General features: G+C 39.5%; 1 protein-coding gene across 3 annotated transcripts in view; it reads left to right on the top strand.

Moving 5' to 3' along the window:
• UNC5B (unc-5 netrin receptor B) overlaps positions 1 to 22,737 on the top strand; it is a 184,591-nt gene that overhangs the window by 48,392 nt on the left and 113,462 nt on the right. For 2 of the 3 annotated variants that reach the window (XM_088144362.1, XM_088144361.1), the window contains exon 1: positions 204 to 450. The exons of the other annotated variant lie outside the window; for it this stretch is intronic. In XM_088144362.1, the coding sequence (XP_088000488.1) occupies positions 282 to 450 (169 nt within the window). In that variant the 5' untranslated portion in view covers positions 204 to 281. Of the gene's footprint in view, positions 1 to 203; positions 451 to 22,737 lie in introns of those variants that run through there. 3 annotated transcript variants of the gene reach the window in all.

Here is a 22,737-nt window from a genome sequence, read left to right as displayed (position 1 = left end):
TATAAGTAGCAAGGCCCTCATCAGTTGTCTTCAACAAAAATTGTGAAAAAGGGTCATTTTTAATGAAGGATAAAACATGCAATTTCTATTGCTCTGTGTTAAGATTTATTATAAACGGGTGTGGTTCTGTAGTCTGTCTCCAAAACTTGTGTAAAAATGGCAATTGAAAATAGTTGAAGGTAGAAGAAATGTTAGGATTTGGTGGAGGTAAGGTGGCAACCAAGTGCAGCTTGCAAGCGATGCACAACAGATGAGCCTTTTCAATCTGTTAGGAGAGATGGATGAGCCCTCAGTCCTTCTTAACTGTTTTTTTCCATAGGGATCTGATAATGCAAGAAGACCATGTATTCTTCCTGCACTGTCAGGACACAGTTTTTCCTCTCTCTCTGCTCAGCGTCTCTTTCTCAGATGCAGATCAGAAAATGCAGCAAATGGAGGATGCTGAAAGAGGTATGTTCTTCTTGCATTACCAAATTACTTGGCTCTCCTACCTCAGTGTAAAAAGAGGAAACACAGTGAAAGAGAAAGTGAGACAGAAGGGGCTGGAAAGGAAGAGAGAGAGAGAGTTAGTTGCCTGGTTCCATTTATATGGAAGCTGATGTAGCTCTTGATCTTCAAAAGATTCCTCATCGTTTAAAAAAGGAAAGAGAACTAACCTAAAGTTGAATGTTTCTGTGTGACAAAAGGCTTACAGTTTCCAAGGAAGTAGGGGAGAAGCAGAACCAAAGATCTGGTTCATTAATGTATGTTTTTTTAGTATAGCATCAATGAAGTTTGAGATATGCAAATGATCCTTGTTGCTGTTCATTTGCTCCATTTATTCTGCATTTCTTCCAAGGAGTTCAAAGTTTGGCTTACAAGAATTCTGTGTGGTTGGTTAGGCACTCATGAACTCCGTGATACAGCATGGATTTGAACTTGGATCTCTTCAGTCCCAATAAGATAGTCTCACCATTCCATTAGTCTAGAATAAGTTGGGCAATGTCCCTTGGATTAGGGGCTGCAACTTGTTGTCATTACAAGGGGTGGGCTGATTTGACCTCTTTCCATTTTGGTGTGTTTTTTAAGGGCGGGAATGGAAGCAAGATGTCTCTAGGAGGCTAACTAGTCTTAGTTCCACCCTTGACTCCCAAATAGGTAATAATCATGCCACTGAAATTGAACGGTGAAATGGCCAAGGTTTAACTGTATCACCTTGGGCCATTTTGAAGGAGATTAAGAGTAGAAATGGGAATAGTAGACCTCCAATTTCTCACCAATTTTTTGTAATGAAATTGGCTGGAAATTCCAAATAGGATGCAGGGAGGGACATCATGCAACCATTTGGACAAAAATTGGCCAGTCCCTTCCAGCATCCCTGTCTAGAAATTATCAGGTTCATGCATTGAGCTAAGCATTGTCTGCTTAAATATGATTTCTTGGTCAATTACAACTCAACTGGACCCTTCTTTTAAGCTTTAAGCCATGGTTTGTAAACCTCAGTCCACACAATGTGGAGTCACATATTGCATTAAGTCAAAGTGAAACAAACCAAATTATGGCATAGTGCAAAGGGCACCCAAAGACTGAAAAGAAGGTATTTGCTTTCAATATAACAACTAAGAACTTGGAAGGTTATATGGGAAGTGCCTAGGAGGCACCACAGTCAAGTAAAATAGTGCCATTATGATCAAAGAAATTGGGGAGTTGCTTTTAGTAGGCTGTGATTCCATTTTTGGAGCTGTAAAGTAAAATGGCATCTTTGGGCTGGGTAAGTGGATGGAAGGCACAGACAGTAAGTCTAGTCCCATTTATATATTCCCATCTGCTGTAAGGCAAGCTGTTAATCCAGGTTGGCAAGGCTTTCCCTTGATGTGTTCTGAGACCTGACCCATTAGCCTTTGAATCCCCTAAAGAACTTCCAGCTAAGGGGGCTGCTTTATTCTGCCCCCTCCATGTGTTGATTTAGATATTAATAACAGGGACCTTACTCCACCTCCAGCTTAATTGAAGCATTAAATAATGAAGTTTGCAAGGATTCTGTGGGTAGGGAAAAGCTCTGTCAGATGCTCCCCTCCTCCATCATCTAAATATTCAAGAAAAAGTGTCAAATTATTTGTTGTTAAATCTCTCTCTGAATGACAAACTCTTGAAAAACGTAGGGATGACAAGTTACATAGGAAATATTCTTAATTGCTTATTTAAATCTAACTCTATGGGGATTAGAACAAAGACAGGGAATCTCTGGCCCCCTACAAGTTGTAAAGGACAACTCCCAACATCTTTCACAACTGCCCACGTTAGCTGGAGCTGCTGGAAGTTGTAATGCAGTATAGTCTGATCAAGAAACCTCTTTTTCATTCCCTTTCCCCCACTAGTATGACCAGTCCCAGATCAGATCATGTATTGTGTTATCTGCAGGCATCTCTCAATTCCAGCATGCAATTCCTTCTTCAACACAGATTGAAATATCTATCTCCCCATTTTGTTAATGGCTAGCTGCTTCACTTTGTAATACCTTTGTAAGAGCTTTTAGAAGGGAGGGAGGGGTGGAGAGAAGCAATCTGTTTTGAGCCTTGTATGTTCATGATGCATCAGATGGGCAAAATCTAGCTCAGATTTCCAAATCTGTATGGGTGTGTACGATAAGAGAGGGAGCTCTTTGTAGATGTGCTAAATATCAGAGGGTTTGCAAGCCATCTGTTTGTGGCTCTTGTAGTCTGACTGCCCATGGTACAAGTTAGAAGAGAGGATACTTTCTAAAAGTTACAGTTTATTCCCATGGAAGCCAGAAAAATTTGAGAAGTTATCTCAAAATCATGTTGAACCATATAGAACAGTAAGCTTGCATCTTTAAATATTTGCTCATTTTGATTTTTATGAATTTTTAAAATTCTTTTTACTGAAGATCCTACAGACATACACACACACACACACACACACACACACAAACCTTCAAGTTCAGTGTTGACTCCTGACAGTTACCTGGACAAGTCCCTTCAGTTTTCTTGGCAAGATTTCAGAAGTGGTTTGCCATTGCCTCTTTCCTAGGGCTGAAGAGCGTGACCGGCCCAAGGTCACCCAGCTGGCTTCATGCCTAAGGCGGGACTAGAACTCACAGTCTCCTGGTTTCTAGCCTGATGCCTTAACCACTACACCAAACTGACTTTCTTATTTTCTAAATGTACCCTCAATTAAAAAAAGATACCTTGACCTTTTTTTGAGCTTTTTTAGTTTTTATGTTGCTTTCAATATAGTTATGCTTTAAACAATTTGCAAAACACCAGCAGTTACATTTGTGCATCAATCATTGTAGTTCTAATCAAAAGTACCCCGCTGTGACTTAGAGCTCAGAAAGGCCTAAAATATTGTTTACTCTTTACCAAAATTGTTCACTTCTTCGTGGTTAGTCTTTGTGATGATGGCTCACTTCTTCATAACCCTCTACTAGCTTTCCTATTCTCTTCATGCCTAGCAAACACTTGGGCATCTTTTCACTTTGGACACTTCAAATAGCATGGCTTTCCTCACGACATTGCCTTTATGCTCTCTCATACTCAGCACAAGTCTCTTGTGATCTTAAATCACACTCTGTTCTTGTTTTTGCTCTCTTATGCAGAGAAGTCTCTTTCAGAAGACCTGCATGGTGCTACCTAAGAGCAAAAAGGGCAAAGGTAAACTCTCCACTGAGCCAAGTTCAGCTCCTGCTGATGACATGCATCCTGTAGTTTTCTTAGCAACCGTACTGATCTCATTTGCTGTTGTTGCATCTAGGATATTATTTTCAACTGTCCTGTCTAGTTTACAGCCCAGGATTATATGATGGTCTTTCATCCAAGTATCGCCCATGTAAGAGGAGGTATGATGATCTAATCTAGCATTCTGTTCCTCCAGTGCCACACAGATACTTACAAGAAGCTACAGAAACAGGCTATCTGTGCAATGACATATGACCAACATATCCAGCAGTTTTTGGTAGCCTTGTCATCTGTGAATCTGTCTCAATGTCTTTAACAACAGCTGTACTCTGTTGAGTCCTCAGAGTGCTCTTCTGCAAGCTTTTGACTTCATTCTTAGTTCCCATCCCCAGCTGGAAAGCAAATGAATATGCATTTTCTTTGTTCAGTTCATTTTAGGTTATCTTCACGTTGCTGTTCTGTTGTCTTCAGTTTCTAAGCATCTTATTAATCATAATAATGCCCTGCAGTGAAATGGCCTCTTTCACATAAGAAGCATTTGTGAAGGAGAGTCATTCCATCTGTGCCATGTAAAGTATTATATTTCTAATGCTTTGAATGGGTTTCATCAAGATACCCTAATGCACGTTAACATTTTTTTAAAGCTGCTTGCCACTTGCAACGGAGATATATGCCTTCCCTTCCTGCATTGCTGCCAAAAGACTTTAACGTTCTCACTTTGGGACCAAACTGTCTAAAAAGTAGAAACAGCTGAGATTCAAATAGTATTTTCAGAGTCTCTTATTTATCAGCCTAAGGAAAACAGCAGCTGTTGAAGACTTTCCCATGTATGCGTTGGAGATTTAACTTTAATAATTTCTCTTCCTCCTGTTCTTGCTTGCTGCATAATTCTTCGTAACCCCCAAAAGCAGTGCTGAAGCCCTTAGTTTCACTCTCTGTTTCAAAATATTGCCCAAGTCCATCTTGACTCCATTGTCAAAGACCTGCCCTTTTATTCCTCCCCCCCCCCCCCCGGTAAATCTGATATCCAAATAGATCAGGGAAAATGTCTTCTTCCACTGAGATGAATTACCATAATATATGGTTTCTCATTTCTGGTATATTTTCTGTGACACTTTCTGATTTTAGTATTTGATTGCCTTGGACTGAAACTCAGAGAGATACAGCACCTCGATGCCTAGAAAGTTTTTAAAAAATTGAAACAAAATCATTTTTCTATAGATCTGTGGGCAGCTGTGGGTCAGGAGCTGAAGAGTTTATGGTCCCTTGATTGCTTGCCTCCACATCTCTTTCCCCTTTTACGTGGCAACTATAAAACCACTACTTGAAAAACAAAAAGCTGTTAGCAAGCTCCTGCTTTGAAGCTCATAAATGTTTCCCCTTAGCAGCAGTTCTGTCTTAGCTCTCAGCTAAGGCTTTTCCTGTGCCCTGAAAAAGCCACGCCATTATACTTTGAGAGGACTTGAGCTACATCCATCATGGATCTGCAGTAACTTATCTATTTGTAAACAAACAGAAAATAAGTCTCAGGTCTTCCCAAAAGTGAAGGGGGGGAGGGAGAAAAGAATGGTTGGGTTCCACACTCTCCTGTATGAATTCAGTTTATTATGTGGATCTCAGACCTGGCATCCAGATTAATGTCGGTAATTGTTTCATCCTGTTGGATATCCTCTGAAGATCACATCAGAGGAGATTTTCAGTTGCCCCTGGAAGGCTCAGAAAAGAACTGATGGGATGATGGCTTCCAAGGTTGTTTCTCTGCCTGTGTAGAGGCCTCCTGTACAAACCTGAGCCTCTTCTTCACAAAGATGTCAAACTAAGCTCCAGGGGAAGCAAGGTCTCAGAGTTGGTTTCAGTAATCTTCCATGAAGAAGCCAGCAGATCAGTTTCAGATATCCTAGCCAAAAACCGTGGAATCTGATGCAGTACCCTGAGGGGAGAATTGCTAGAAGTACAACTACAGGAGTAAATGATTCAAAAACATCATGTGATGGCAATGCTGAGGGCTTTATGAAAGGATGATTTGACCCAGTAACACTGTCGGTTTGTTATTGCCAGTTCCTCATGAATTAAGGAAATGTTGACCAAATTATAAATGCTGAGAACAAAGGGAGTGACTTTTTGTTCTTTCCCATCCAATGGAATGCTGTAAAAAAGTTATGTAAAAGGAGTCAGGATTTTGTCTATCCTGACAGAATAAATTATATTATTATTATTATTATTATTATTATTATTATTATTATTATTATTATTTCCAAAAAATGAGACAAAATACGGTGTTGGGGGAGAAGCCATCAAAAAGGAAGATAAAAAAAATAGGCTAGATCAGGCTAGAGTTGGAGGGGGGAATTTCCCCCACTGCATCCTTATGGAAGAGGCCTTTGGCCAGTGGCTTGAAATACTGCTGAGTTCTCCATTTTAAGCCACCTTCTCTTTCTTCCTCTCTCTTGAGTACCTGACCCAGAGCAGAGCATACACAACCTACTCTGTGTTTCCCAGTGCATACATAATAACTCAGAGAGATGAAACTGGTGGGGAGTTCCAAACACACACGCGCATATGTGCACACACACACTCACACAGCCACCTAGAGCCAGTGATGGTAAATGGGTTGGAAACAATTCCAGAAGCCATGTTCTGCATGCTTCCTCTACTTTGTAAAAGGATTTGGTATTTCAGTGCACAGTGGTATTTGACAATTTCATTCTGTGACCCACCTTTTAAAGCCTGTCTACATCATGGATCTTATTTTTAGTTTGCTAAACAAATCAGGCAGCCCCAGCGTCTTTTTGTATGCCTGTAGCCACCAATATAGTCAGTCTTTTTGCAGTGCGTTGTTTTTAGTCTCACACACATCAAGCGTACATGCCATTGACATTGGGGCATAGGGCCAGGCAGTTGACATTGGGTCATGCAACCCATTCAATCTACTTTGAACTGTGTGAGTAGAGGATGTTCCTTGTCACAATGCAAATAATTGTTGCTCTAGCCAAATTTGCTTGGAAAAGAATTCATCCTTTGTAACTTGGGAACAAAGAGAGATATTTAATTGGGATTCTCTTTCCTCTAGCCACATATCAGAAAAGTCCTCTTGATCCATTCTTTTCCCAGTACTTTACCCATATAGTTGAATGCAGAGCATCCCATTCAATATTGGGAAAGTAATTTCTGTGTTAAGCACGACAAACTGCTGTGACATCATTATTGCTCTCTGTGTATACTTTGGGGTTGCAGCATTGTGGTAGATCATAATCCACCCATTGAAAACTAACTAGGTAATGTAGTAATCAGATTGCCCAAGACTATGCATGTTTTTGCAGAAGTACGTCTCCCTGAATTCTGTACAGTTTTATTTAAAAGATGTAACACATTTAAATATTTTAAATAAAAGGACTGTAGCTGTAGCAAGCATTTGTTTATGAGACACACTGAATCAAGATGCTTTTTAAAATATCCTCTGTTCATGGTGGCTTAGCTGAGGAACCTCAGTGCCATTGCCTCTCTAACACTTTGTACTGATGGCTTTCTTAATAAAAATTTTAATGTCTGCATTACAGTGATAAAGGATACTAAAATCTGAAATTAGATTAGTTCTTCCTAATTATAGTGAGTTCAGAGCTCTGGGTTACATGTATACAAATGAGGGGAGGAGAGGCTGAGAAGATGGAGCATCTAATCGCAAACAGATTTTTGAATCTATTTGGGGGTTTTACGATCTTGTAGGTAATTACAACAGACAGCCTTCATTTACTTCTCTTGCAGCAGGAGAGGAGGCAACCAAGAGCAAGGGCACAGAATCCTGAAACCATGCTATTTCATTAAGTTTATTACTAGTAACTTGACTTCATGGCATGTGGAAATTAGGGAACCATGCAAATAACAACAACAATAATAAAATTAAAGTGTTTGCATTGAAGAACTGTCTGGATTGATGCTTGTCAAATGGTTCTGTCTATTCATATTGCTAAAAGTCAGCATGGAGATGTTCTGCACGGAAGCTCCTCTATTTGTCATGGGATAAATAGTATCCACATTGGCTCCTGGGCTTGAGTCTTGTAGGGTGGTTTCAAATCAGAGTTCTGGGAATGAAGGGCAAGTAATTACCAGTTCAGCAGCATATGGTCAGATGATGATTCAGGGCGAGATACTGATGTGAATAAGGTTGAACCATTGGAAGTGACCAACTAACCTTATGAAAGTGAAAGAAATAAATATATGCCAAGATTATAAGCATATCATCCTGTGCATCTAATGATGAGATAACCCAATCATCTACATATATTTTCCTGTATAGCAATAAGGATTTTTACTGCACCTCCATACCACATCAGCGACTTGAGGGATGAGTGAGGTAGTAAAATTCTTACAATTTAGCAAGATGTTGCTCCCTTATCAAGTAGTGGTGTACTATAGTAAGTGATAAATGTGCATTGTTGCTCACCCGAGAGTACTGAGATACTGCGCATAATAGGGTAACTTTCAGATCATGGTCTTGCCAGTGTTGCCATATGACGAGCAGCCTTCACTTCCCCTACAACATGTGATTTCCAGAAAGTGTTGGGTATACTTCCAAGTCTAACTCTCAGTTCAAGCATGATCAAGGGGAGACTTAGCAGGCTTGGGCTAAGTATGCACTCCAGAACTAAGTAGGCACTTTAGAGGATGTCCATTGTGGCTCGGATTCTATGGACAATATCCCCCAAAATCTCCAACATCTGGGTCAATGTGAAAATGTTTAGCCTTAGCTATTAAGCAACTGAGCTGTGTGTTTTATGTCCAGATAGTGAATATTCCTAGTGCAAGATAATACTGAGTGAGCCATTAATGGTCCAATAATCATAGGAAATGTAGGAAGAATTATGTGAAGGAAGCCAGGGTCACTACTTGAATGTAATAGGATCCCTGAAGTAACAAGACAACAGTGCTATGCAGGAAGTTCAGGAACCCAGAATTAACTCCACATCAGCAAGCAGTGGACATTATGTGTGCATCACATTTAAATAGCTAACTAAAGAAATGGAATCCTTGCTCATTTTATGAACCTGGAGGAAGAGGCCAGAAGTGGGGGAGAGGAGCTACAATGACTTCATTAAGGCCAAGGTTTTGGAGATGGTGTTTCTGCAGTGCGGTCTCTCCTTGCCTCCTTCCTATTTGTGCTCAGTTTTCCCCAGGAAGATCAGCAGTTACTGCCTTGTCCAGCTGTTTCATGGCTTCCCTTCCCTGCCATTACCTGCAAAATAAAGCTGTTGGTAGGAGGGTAGCTTTTGAGGGGCCCACAGGAGGGAGATTAGGGTAGAAGCAGAAGGCAGCTGTTGAATTAGGAGGCTGTAATTGGCAAGCGTCTATCAAGAAGGGTCAATTCTTAACCTCACAGAGCTGAAGATCCTCTTGATTCTCCTTCTACTTGGCAAGATACCAAGTAGGGATCATAAAATCCTGTCCAGAATATACAGTGTATCAACCACATTCACAGGGATTAGGACTATAGGCTTGAATATGAGATTGCAATAAAATGTACAAGGATGGCAAACACTGCTGATAAAACTGACACCCACATGGTTGGCCTGCTTGCCCTATCCCTGCCAATCAATGCTTTTTATCCCAGAGACAGTCTAACAGCAAACACATGCCAGCAGCATGCCATGCAGTCCCATGTCCTTCTCTTCCAAGGTTCGTTCTTCTTGCATCGTCCTGCGTTTTGTAGCTCTTGTATCGCTGGTTGCCCTTAACCTCCAGGTTGCCTCATCTCTTCAGCCTCCATACAGGCTCCATACATCATCCCAGACCCTTTTGTGAGGTAGTTCTTCCCTGGCCAGCTCCACCTTTACATTTATTTTTCCCATAGAAGCAGCCCTGTTCTCAGTGTGATACGATTCACCCTCCAGCTTTCCTCTCCGCCCCCAGCATGCTATCAGCTGAGCCCAGGACCAAACGCGAGGTAGATTTTTCAAAAGCCGATCTGGCAACGGATGTTCTTGCCTTTTCAAAATGGACTCTAAAGTCTCTCGTTTAGAGGGGTTGGCAATTTACCATGCTATTCCAGTGAGTATGGCAGGTTAGTAGATGATGAAAAGAAGGCAAGCAGTTCAACTTGGACAGGACTTCTCTTCGTTTTAACAGCCATGTTTGGCAACTTTTGCTTAACAAATTAAATGAAAGAGAACTTGTCACCTCCCTTGGAGACTCATTTCTACTAACTGCTCCTCTGTTTTTTTCTAATATTTAACCAGAATTTGCCTTCCTGTAATTTAACACCATTATTCTCTACCCCAAACTCTGGGGAAAAGGAAACAGGTCTTGACCTCCTTCTGTGTGATGTTCCTTCAGCACTCAGAAAAGTGGTCATACTTCCCACCATCACTTTTTCTCAAGATTGAACAAACCCAATTCTGTTAGGTTCCTCTGGTGAAATCCAGTTTCCTGTCCCTGATCATCCTTGTTGCTCTTCTCTACACCTATTCCACTTTCTTTTTCTCTTCTTAACATGAGATTCTCCAAATTGGACACAGTATAATGTGAAACTACTATTTATTACTATATTTTTTATTAAATATAGCCTAAAATAGTCTTTACCTTTTTAACAGTCCTATCAAACAGCTGACTGATATTCCACGTGTGATCCATTACTATTCTAAGATCCTTTTTATCTTTATGATAACAAACCAGATATTCTCCATTCTATACCTATGCATTTGATTTATTTTTCCTAAGTGAAAATGTATTTGACTCTATTAAATTACATTCCACTATTTTCAGCTAAGTTATCCATAACAGTAATTGATTTGCCTTGGTTTAAAACTTGAGGGGGCTGAGCTACGTTATCACAAAATTATACCTATCAAAATTGTCTTTGTTATTACTCCATTGCAAATAGCATGGGAAATTAAGTTTTCCCCATGCTGTTGCCACTCCCAGGGAAGAGAGGCTGATACTTACCAGTTGTGTTGTGGTCTCTTTATGTTGGAGATAGTAGCCACCTTTTTTGCAAATTTCACACATGAAGCTGCACCCAACTAAGATAAAAGCTAGATGAAAGGAAGTTTGTTTAGGCAAGATTTCCAAAGTTCACCAAAAGATGCTAAAATTTAAGAATTAAAACAAGTTACAGCCTGTTAAAATAATACACCAAAAGCTTGGAACAATAACACTTGGTTTACGGTCTAGATTTGGTTGGAGGAGATGATTCTCAACAAGCTTCCAAAATAAAAACAACTGTATTTGCTTACTGCATACTTATTTACCCCTGGATGGCTTACAATTATAAAAATTAATAAAATGATGTAACAGTTTAACCGGACAGCTCAGTAAAATATATAGAAATACTGAGACTTACTCAAAATGGCCAGAGGGGAAAAAAATTAGGCTTGGAAATGGAGTCACAGCCAATGCAGATCTGTTCCCAAGCAGGCATTTCCAGCTACAGTTCTAGACTTTGGGGATTGTTTGAATTGACTGCAATATCCAGGCTGTCTTCAAATAAGAGTACCAAATACCCTGTGTTGCTGTCTAACTGGGAAGTTATCGGACTGGTTTTCACATGTTCAAGTTGCTGCTTCTTGTAAAGTGCAACTGTGGACTGAGACTGGGGATTTCTTCTGTTTGCAAAGCTCTGTTACGGTGGGTCCTTAGAGATGATATCCCATGGATAAATATACCTACATGAGGTTTTGAGTTGGACCTAGAAAGCAGATGGGTTTTCAGAAAAGATCCTTGATACAAGAGCCTCCAACTGATAACTTATGCTTTCCCCTCTCTGAAACCACATGGATTTTTAGTTGCCCTTTCCATAAGGGTCAATCCATAAGAATCAAGCACTGAGGAACAATTTTGTCAGAATCATCTTTTCTTAATAGCTCTCATTTTTCTAATAAGCTTTTTCTTCAGTGACTGTAAGAGCTAAAGGACTCTAAGGTGATTTTCAAAAGGATGGCAAATGGTCAGAAAAGACCTGCTAGAGTCTTTCTTACCTCTGAAGGGATTATACTTTGTCCCATTGAGCTTTGCACGTCCAAGGGTTTGCACTACTTCCTGTGGATACAGTTTCACTGTTTATTGACAGATATGTGTGACCTAATAAATCTGTCTTCTGGATCGCATTGTTTTTTATAATCAGATTGGCATTTCATTTTTTTTTTTAATGCATATGTTTAGGTAAGGATTTGTAGAAGCCTGAAGACACTGAAATCCCATTCAAATTGTGTTCCACTCCTTCTGGTTTGTCTTGGAAAACTCTGTTCTTTAAATCTTTAAAAGCAACATCAATAATCTACCAGTTCTTTGGATAAAAAGACATTAGCCACAGTTTCAATTTGTTTCCTTATGCCAAGCTCCTCTTCCAGTTCATCGCTGTTCATATGTGTTTTCTGTTTGTTTAAACTTATGTAAAATACATCTGCAGAAATACACACACACACACACACTTTCTTTCTCTTGTGTGATTCTCTCCTCTTTGTCTTAACACTTTACCTCCTCAATCTGCTTACAAACCTTGTTGCAACCCCTTGGAAGAACCTAGGCTTTACAGGCAGAGAAACCCTGGCATGTTCAGAACAGACTTTGAAAGACTTATTTCTAAAATCTGGGGAAACTGCTGCTAGTCAGTGTAATCGTCAGTAGCAGGGCCAACAGTCCGATTCATTTCCAAATGGATTGCTGCTGCAGGTAATTGGGATCCCTGACTGAGCTGTGGCTCCTTGAAATGCATAACATGCAAGATTTGTAAAAGGGGTAATGGGGGCTATCAATGGGTAGCGTTTCAAAGGGATTTTTCTGTAAGGAGTCATTGCTTGAAACTGTTTCACTTGCAGATCCTACATTGAATGAAAGACTGGTAAGGTGTGATATTGTGAGGGATATCGGTTTCTAGGAAGCACCACTAAGTCAAGCTGAGAGCAAAGAATAATGTATTCAGAGCATTGCACTGTAGTTTGAAAAAGAACTTGCTGCATCTGGTGTGCACACTCATCTGACAAAACAGCTAATTGTGGTAGCCTTTGAGAAAGCTGCAAAATGTGTTTCACCACAGGTGAGGCTACAAGAAATCCACCTGCCCCCTGGAAAGGGATGCCTCTTAAATTCAATCATTTTCATTTAGTTTCAGAGTGGAACCCAGAGATGTATACTTTGGGTGAACTACATCTAAAGACAAATGATGGCTTTCAAGAAACATCATTTTCCAGATGGCCAGCCTCTGCTTTTATCTCACTGGGCTTCAGGATATTTACCAGGAACCACATGGCATTCCTGTCTGCCGTATAATGCGTGACATAGCCAACAGAGATTTTTGTAGTGCTTTCTTTATCCCAAGTGCATGGAAAGAAAAAGGTTCTGGGTAAAATACTGGGGAGAAAGTGCCTAATAAGTTCATATAACTATCTGCTGTCTTAAGATGTAACTGGAAGTTTTGGGAATGTCTCTGCAGAGGGAGATGCGTATGTGTGCGCGTGGGATATAAGACTGATGGTGCGAATGTTTTAAATTTGCCAGCTGCCATGATCTGGAGAATCAACTTCTTTTGTCTGGCTATTTGCAAGCTGGTGTACAGCATCAATACCTTGAGTAATGGAAACACAAGTCTAAAGTAGCTATTACACTGACACATGTGTGAGACATTAAGAAATGAACAGCAGGAGTCCAGATGTTTTCCCGTCTCAGAGAGCTCCTCTCACTTTGACACCTGCTTGGTCCAGCAGAGCTAGGCTGAAGATTCAGGCAGGCTGCCTCTTCGTGTTTATGTTCTTCATTTACTTACTTATTTACTCTTGTTTTTAGTGAATGCAAAACACTAATCCTAAGATTAAAGAGTGGGTTGAAGCCTTCTTTCCCTCTGGAAAAGTGGAGATGTAAATGAAGATTTGTGGGCAGGCATGAGAAATCATTTTTTAAAGCTTTTAAAGCTTGTGTTTTTAAAAGCCTTTGAAAGATTTAAAAATCTCATCCTGGTTTGATTTGCTATGTTGTTTAATTTAAACTCCGATCTAAATGAAACAGAATTAATTAACACGTCACCTTCTTTCTTCTTTGCCACAGATTTTTATCATTGAGATGTTCTTGTGAAGCAGATACCAGCCTATCCCAATTTGGTGCCTTTGGATGTTAGAAGCTAGACGTTAGAATTTAGGGAACTGAAGAATAAACCTCTGGAGGTTGCCAAGTGAGATAAAACTGGCAAAACACTTGATGAGAAACCACGTAGAATAGCTGTACCTATGAGAATAGACTGAAAATTGATGTTCTTGGTTCATGTTCATAAGTGTCCAAAACTGCCTCCTTTTCTGAATGATTTCTGCCCTTTTTGCAAACAGTCTTGGGTTGTTTCTCTGTTGCTGTTTTATGCCTTATTGGGTTTTCTTTGCTGTCCTTTCTGTCCTTGAAATGTTATATATGTGCACAGGACAATAACATGTCCTGAAGATTTCTCTACTCATCTCTGCATGTTTATAGCTTGGCAGAATTGCCAAGTTGCAGCCACCGATGATAGGAATGTAAGAAAGTGTTTTCTACCTGGACAATACTAGCCTGGTATTGTCTACCTGGAGAGGGCAGCAATCCGTGAGAATCTCAGGCAAAATTACTGTCATATGATCTGCCAGAAAGTTCTGACTGATAGATATTTTGTATTATCGTATATGTCCCAGGGATCTAAAATAGTTAAAGGTATTGTTGTAATATATGTTCTATTCCAAGTAATGTAACTTTTTGTAATTGAAGAGTTGAGATTTTATCCATTCAAGTGCTTTTCCAGATCTTTTGGTGTAGCCCCAAGTGCATTATCGGCACCACTACAACTTTCTTTTTCCATCTTCACTCAATCTCTATTTGATGGTCTTTATATTTCCATATTTTTTCTACTTCTTTTTCATTGATCCTTGTATCTCCAGCTACTGCAATATCAATTATCCATACTTATTTCTATGTAACTACAGCCATGAATGACTTATTATGAGCTCAATGTTTATCAGTTTGTATTTGGAAGCCCCGCAGGATCTTAACCTCTTTGTTCCTGACCACTTTTTCAATATCCAGAATTGAATGGTGGGTAGTGATGGTAGTGGTGGTGGTGATTTAAAAAGGGAGATACCAAGAATTGGCATTATGTACACAAAGTGTACACTAAATTCGGCAATAATTAAATTTAACTAAGAACAGTTAGTGAGAATTTATCTCAGGTGGGTAAGAATTGGAAATGAGTGGCAAATCCTTTTCTGCCAAGTCATCTTCTGCCTCTAAAGGAGACATAGGACGGGATGTGGTTGGAAGGAATGCAGGAAATGGGATTGCTATTCCAACCATTGTGTTGAAGACATTTAAAAAGACAGATAACTCCAGTTCTGATTCCATGATTATGGGTAAATATCCTGAAAAACAATCATGTGGAGTAAAAGAGGGGAAAAAAAGCCACGGAACCACAAAATAAGGCAAACCATAGTGCTCTGGTTGGATTACCCACAGACATTTACTTGGACTTAATCCAAATAGCTGTTTATCTGAGTCCACTGCATTTTCATGTTCAGACTATTGTGATAGATTACAAACTGATTGCTGTCAGCCCCCCCCCCCCCCCCAGTTTCAATAGTGGTGTGGCCCATGAAACAGATGGCTCCTTTGTAAGAAATGTAACTTCCTTTCTTTTGGAGAATGAATTGCATGGTTCTTTGGATCCTTGCCTTAGAAAGAGCCCTATCTTTTGGCTTTAGCTGGTCTAGCTTCCTCCCCAGTAATTATCATCCAATCAGTATCCAAATAATTAGGTATTCTGTCTCTTCCCATAGGAAATAAAGCGTATAGGTGAAAGTTCATGCCATGCAATTCTTTTTGTATGGATTCTGAGTATCTAGTTGAATTTGCCTCAATTGAAGCTCGAGGACTATTATGATTAGCCTTAGTTATGAACATAACCAGCTCTCAAGTGGCTCAGTATATTCTAAAGGAAGTATAGATTAACAGGTAGTTGGCAATTTGCCACTTGGGGATTTCCCTTCAGAAAGGGAATCCTCTGCAGGCTGAATGACAGAGTTTTCTCAATGTTTTGCTCCCTGAGAATGGCCTCAAATCTTTACAGCAGCCAGAGATTTAGATACTACAAATTAATGAAACGGAGCCCTAAATTTCTGCTCCCTCTCTGAGAATCTCTTCAGAGAAGGGCATTAGCCTAGGTCAGTGTTGTCCAAACTTGGCCACTTTAAGATGAGTGGACTTCAACTCCCAGAATTCCCCAGCCAGCCATGCTGGCTGGGGAATTCTGGGACTTGAAGTCCACTCATCTTAAAGTGGCCAAGTTTGGACAACACTGGTCTAGGTAGAATGAACATCAGGCCTGTCCCTCTTCCACTCTTGTGTCACTCTTGGAAGGGAAGGGGACTTTTCAATGTGCAATTCTCTATTTTTGCAGAAAGCTTCATGCGTGATGTTTGGTGGTGTTCTTTGAAGGGCCATCTACTCCTCATCTATTCTAACAATCAAGACTTACAAGAAGAGGGAGCTGGGACCTAGAGTTAGCACCTAGATGGCAGAAAGAGTAAACATGCAAGTTAGTAAGCTATAGATGCCTTCATCATGATTATAATTCTGTTTATTCTATATACATTTTCTAAATTTTCTGGCTGGGAATTATGAAATTGTAGTGTAAAGAATCAGAAGGACATCAGATTAGAAATGGATCCTAAGGAACATCCTTTCCCTTTCCCTTTCCCTTTGAAATTGCCATGTGAGAAGCTGAGTTCATGATGGCTGATGAAATATTAACTTTGCAATGTTCCTGTTGTATAAGTCACTGTTTTCTATAACACTTTAATTTCTTTAATAAATTTCCATCTTCCGGCATCATTCATCCTGCCATTATCATCTATGCTAATAAAAACTTAATTCTCCAAGTGTTGGTCTTAAGTAAATACCACCCTTACCCAGAAGACTTGTCACCAACAAGAGAACTTTGGGCAGGGGGGGGGGGGGACTCCATACAGTAGAAGAAAGAATTTCTAAGCATAGAAACAAAGTCTTCTCAATAGGCGCCAGATGCTGATTTGGTTATAAGGAGAAATGGAAAAAATGGATGGAATGGAGTATCCTGAATAAGAGCACCTCACACTACACAATTCTGTTAAAGGTCCCATTTGCATATTAGAAGTAGGTAATCAGAGACCTAGCTAATATTTTGGACTATAACAAGAATATTGCTGCTCTGTGACAGACATCAGGGTGCTTCCCGGTTGCTTAGAGGTTTTCACCCTCTTGATAATATACCCATCTCCTTTTATTAAAATGTTGTAAAATTGTCCTACTCATAATGTTCAATAAGCAACAGAGTCTGAAAAAAAATGATATGGAGAATATCATTTGAATATCTGTTGCCCTGTATGAAATGCCCAGTGTTCTTGAAAAGAAGTAGGGCATGAACGTTTCTTGGACCTTCATGGGGTTGTTATTATTTAAATTCAGGCAGTTTCCTTCTTTGCCTGAGACATTTTAAAGTAAGGAATGCCCCATAATTATATAACTTTCTAGGGAAGCTGAAGTAGGTAAGGGATTAAAAGCACTTCAGAACCTGAGCTACTGTCATAACACAAGGAAAAGATGGCTGCCACTAAACCAAGCATAGCTAGTTGGCTTTAAGACTTACCTTCAGCAATCTTGACCCCTTCTTTATTATGTGACTTGTTGCTACAAGTGTCCTTTTCTTCTCTCATCTTTGCCTTTTTCCAGCTGCTCTGCTTCTGGAGCTCAGTGGAGAGAACAACTGGTGGGAGACTATTTGCTACTAGTTTGGCAGGCCAGATGGTCATCTCAATTAGTCATTAGTCATGACTGCAAGCAACCAGCTGCTCTTGTGGGAGAGAATATAAGACTCTTATGAAGTTAACACTGTAGGACAACATAAGAATTAAGGTCAGATGAGGGGCATTTTTGAAGGACCAATTTCAGAACAGTAGCTAGATAGGGTGTGTTGTTGGAAAGAAAGGGAGCTAGAGACTTCTAAGGCATCTTTAGAGATGAAGTTCCAGGGTCACTTCCTAGAGAGAAATTTGACCCTAGTAAGATATGGGGAAGGCATGCTCGATCCCCACAGCTTTTCTTGTCTTAAACACAGCTAGTGGTTCTTCAGATCATGCCGAACTATAATTCCTCCCCACTATGACAATTGGCCATGGATGTTGATCTTTCAGCAGCATTTAGAAGGTCCAGGTTCTCTCATACTTATGGTGAGTTATTACCCTATCCCATACTTTGTTGGTGTGTTGGTTTTACAATATTATTAATGTTTTTTAAAATGTTGGTATTGACTTTTCAGTTTTGTAAAGGTTGTTATCCTGAAAACCAGGATAAAGGTATTCAGAGGTGATGGTAACTTGCCATGAAACTGGTTATGCCAGTGTATCCCTAGCTCACATACCACATGCACACCCACAACATTGTTGTTCCTAGAATTTGTGTCGATGTAATACACACATTGGTACTGGTATGTTATACATTCAGATATTAATCCATTCCTTCAAATTTAAAAATGCCAAACGTATATAGAATTATTATAGTAAAGTTTCTACTAATACCTGCATGTATGCCTCTTTTGTATCCTTCCTTTCCCTCTGATTAATCTTTTCCTCTGCAGATTCCTTCAATAAACAGAGTTTCATGTGCTGGTTTTGAGCAGAAAAACACTGGTCCAGATGCTGATTCATCAAATTATTTCACATGCAAAGAAATCAGTAATTGACTGTGATGGTTCCAAACTCCTGAAGTAGGTGGGAGGGTGTGAATTGTATGGAGGGGATAGCCCACTACAACTTTTTTCAGGCAGGTATCTTTTCTCCTTTCTGAGTTCAGCTAAAATGGAAAAGATCCTTGTGACCATCACTACGCTAAAAGTTCCTGCAGTCATATGTTTGTTGTACTTGCTTAGATTTAATCTCAGGAAAATGGGTCCTGCCTTGAAGCAGGTGAATAGGACCATTGTTGGTGGGTTGGAAGATCAGTCATGTTAACAAATTGATTCACAAACAAAGATTGAACAGAAACAGAAGCATAAAACATTTCTAGATCACCAACGCCACAGGTTATTGTCCCCTTTACTGTAACCTGTAAATCGATCCTGTCTTTTGCCTTCCTTCCATCTTCATTTCCCTTCTCAGGACCTTGTGCACTTCTCTCAGGAAATGTAGAAAATATCTGTACATCTAACAGAATATCTAGGGGGGTTGGCATAGTGTATCAATTTTCATGTGAATGATGCTAATGCAAAGCCAGAGTAGGCACATTAGGTTTTTTGGGAGCCATGGCAAAGCTGGCTTGGTTTATCACAGAAGCCACATGCTTCTTATATTTCATTTCCTAAACCACTACAAGGATTTTAAAGCGGTGCATGCCCTAATTAAGACTCTTCATCCAGCATGGCAAAGTTGCTGCAATTGCCTAAAACATCCTCAGGGGCCCTTCTGGTTGCCAAAGATACAGCCTGAGTTTTCATTTTTGTCTCTTGTGCAATGTAGCAGTAAGAAGTTGAAATCTTTTTTTTGAAAAAGCCATTATTTCTGGTTCCCTCAGCCACTCCAAGAAAAAAAAAAAGGCAGGTGTTGTTGCTATACACTTCTCCTCCTGTTTCGTTCCTATAAAATGTTTCTGCAGGGGCAAGCAAGTGCAGGATTTTAGTTTAGTATTGCAAATGGATTTAAGAAGCAGAAGAGGGATCCAACATCTGGTGAAGTTCTAAAGTTAATGTATATGGAAATTCTTAATGTATATGGAGGACCTAGTCTTTGTGGAAGAAGAAAAATTTAGCTCAAAGCCTTATGTAAATAGTGTATTCCAGAGCTATAAAATCAAGAGAGAAGAAGGAAGAGAGAAGGAACACAACAAATATTTGACTATGTGTTTATTTTCCCACTCATTTATGCAACAGCACTAAGTACCTTGAGAACTAGTGCTCTTGTGTGGCTTGCAACAAAGTCATGCCAGATGTTTCCCAGATGGCTTTCACTTCCTGTCTGGCTCCTCCATATTTAGCTTTTTTTTTTTTTAATGAAAATGTTTGCTTTGGACTACAAATAGCACATGCACGCACACATACACACACATACAGAAATATCTTTGTAACCTTTTCCCCATGAGAAGGTAGTTCAGGATGTAATCTCTACTCATTTACAAAGAAACTATTGTTCCTTTCTGGGGTTATTTGTTTCATATTTTCTATTCTCTTCTGACATTTTTTTTCTTGTGCTATTAGATATTTGTTGTGCACTTTCCAGACATCAGTGAAATGCTGGGAATGACTTAATGTCCTGTTTCTCACCTTTGGTCTACAGTAGGGTTTATGGCAACTTCTGTAGCCTTGTTCCATTCTGCTATTGCAAATGGCATATCAGTGTATCTCCCTCCCTCCCTCCCTCTCTCTCTCCCTCCCTCTCTCTCTCTGTCTCTCTGTCTCTCTCTTTGTTTCCTCCTCCTCCTCCTCCTCCATTATTGTTGTTGGTCGAACAGTCAGCCAGATATTTAGACTGGATTTTGCATTTTTATCCACCTATTGAGTCCTTCCCAAGGACCTGGGATAGGCAGATGTTGTTGGATGGTGTTAAAGGTATCATTGCAGGTGTAAGCTGTTCCAAGTAAAGCTGCCTTTTGCAGTTGAGTGATGGTGATTTTGTCAATGCCGATGGTCTTCAAGTAGTGCTCCAATTGGCGCCTATCACTATTGGTTCTATCTTTGCTTTCTTTTGCCACAGTCATTCTATTTCTACCTGTAGGTTTTTATATTTTGTGATTTTCTCCAATTCTTTCTCTTCTATGTCTCCAGATATTGCAATGTCCACTATCCAGACTTTTTTGTCTTTCTTATCAACTGTTCTTAAGTCTGTGGTGTTGTGTGGCAGATGCTTGTCTGTTTGAATTCTAAAGTCCCAGAGCACTTTAGCTTCTTCATTTTCTGTTACTTTGTCTGTTTTGTGGTCCCACCAGTTCTTGCTTGTAGGCAAATGGTATTTCTTGCAGATATTCCAATGCATCATTGTTGCTACTTTGTCATGCTGTTGTTTGTAGTCAGTCTGTGCGATCTTCTTGCAGCAGCTCACTAGGTGGTCCACTGTTTCTCCAGCTTCTTTGCAGAGCAAGCATTTGCTGTCTGTTGCTGTCTTCTCAGTTCTGGCTTTGTATGCATTTGTTCTTAAGGCTTGGCCTTGTGCAGCCAGAATTAGCCTTTCTGTCTCTTTCTTCAACTTTCCTACTCTTAGCCATTTTTATTATTGTTGTTGTTGTTGTTGTTTTATTCAGTTCACTTTGTGAATAGTGAAGATCAGTCTGTTTGTACATACATTTCAAATACACATAGAAAGCATATTGCACATATCAGAGAATTGGCAGAAGCTGGGCCACCTGTTTTCGGTAGCAAACATCATCTGATCTTACTTCATACAAAACAAATGGCTACTCTTAATTGATTACATTGAAAAAAGGAAAGGGGTGCACACAACGCTGGAAGATGGATAAAATGCTGGGAAATTTCTTTAGTGTAATATTATTTAGGCATGCTTGTTTATAAAGGGACATTTCAGCTCTTTGAACACAAGGAATTCACAGGGACTGGGGTGGAGAGAAGCTTCAGGAATGAGAGAAATATGAACAATGTATTTACATTTATTCAGATTTCAGTGCAATTGCAACTGATTATTTGATATTTTAAGGGTGCTGTAATAAGATGTAAAAGAGAAATGATTTAAAGTGGTGTTTACCATTTTTAAGACCAAAAAAATCCTACCTAGCATCCTCATTATTCCATCTGAGTGCCCTATTTTACAATTCCAGGATAGCTGAAAATTCAAACCAAGTATTCTTTACTTGCCCTGTGGTGAATGGAAGCTTTAGCTTATAAATAAGAATTCTCTTGAATAAAATCCTCCTACTGAAGCTTTAATATTAGTGAAATATATTTTAAATGCAATAATTGCATTAATTAAAGATGAGTGCTAAGCAAATTAAAACAGTAAAAGACTCCCTTGAGTGAGGCTCAGCTTGTGGTGACTACATGACCTTATCCATCTAGTTTTCTTGGATAACAACAGTGGAAGGAAGATCACTTGGTGCTTGCTGTTCACAATCGGTGATATTTGGTACCATGTAGAAGGATTTAGTAATTGATTGGAAATTTATATTTTCTTTTTTAAAATATATATATATATATATATATATATATATACACACATACAATCACATATCATTAATCCAGCATTGGTCTTAAATTCTGAATGTGTAGATTCACAAATCATACTAAATCATAATGTGGCTTGTTTCGTTTGGCTTTAGTATATTGTTTGAATCCAACCATGGTGGCTTGTTCGTTAACCTTGGTTGGTGCTTAATATGAGCCCAGCAATTATGTAGCTTTCTGTAACCTGGCACTCTCCAAGTGTGATGGAACTAACTGGGAATGATTGAAGTCCAACATATTTTGAGGGAGCCAAGTTGAGGAAGGTTGTTGAATAAGAATCATGTTTCTAATATGATTTATTATTATATGCTATGAAATTATGTGTGTGTACGATATTTACCATAGTCCTGTGTGACCAAAAGTGGTCCCAGGACATCAACACATTTCGATAAATAGCTTCGTTAATGGTGTGCAAAATACAGCCTTGTATCTGCGTGGCAGTAACTGTGGGTGACTTTTCAGTGGAGGGAAAAAAAAAACAGAAAATGAATGGTGAGTCATAACAGCACTTGATCTGCAGCCTAATTTATTTTTATTTAGATGTGGATACAAGACAAAGGTAGAACATTATAAAGTAAGGAGGCAAATGACATGAGAAAATTTATTTTGTGGGAAAGAACTATGCTTCTACGATATTACATATATGCCTACGTTTTCAACATTTAATGAAGGGTTTTTGCCATACAGTTTGGAAACTTCTCCCATTTCTTTAAGAGTTTTAGGGGAAGCAAAGAGAATTTCACAGGTTCAGCTTCTCACAGTGTGCTGCTGCTATTGTGAGCAAACCATACCCATATTTTCAGACCCTTCTCACCCATCAAACCATTACAGATCTAGGAGCCCTGTGCAGAATGGGACCTCACATTTGTA

Source organism: Python bivittatus, unplaced genomic scaffold (genome assembly GCF_059951505.1).
Source record: "Python bivittatus isolate LINGU-HERP-01145 unplaced genomic scaffold, Pbiv_v1 ctg000400_np1212, whole genome shotgun sequence".
Lineage (NCBI taxonomy): Eukaryota > Metazoa > Chordata > Lepidosauria > Squamata > Pythonidae > Python > Python bivittatus.
This window is presented reverse-complemented; position numbering and strand designations above follow the sequence as displayed.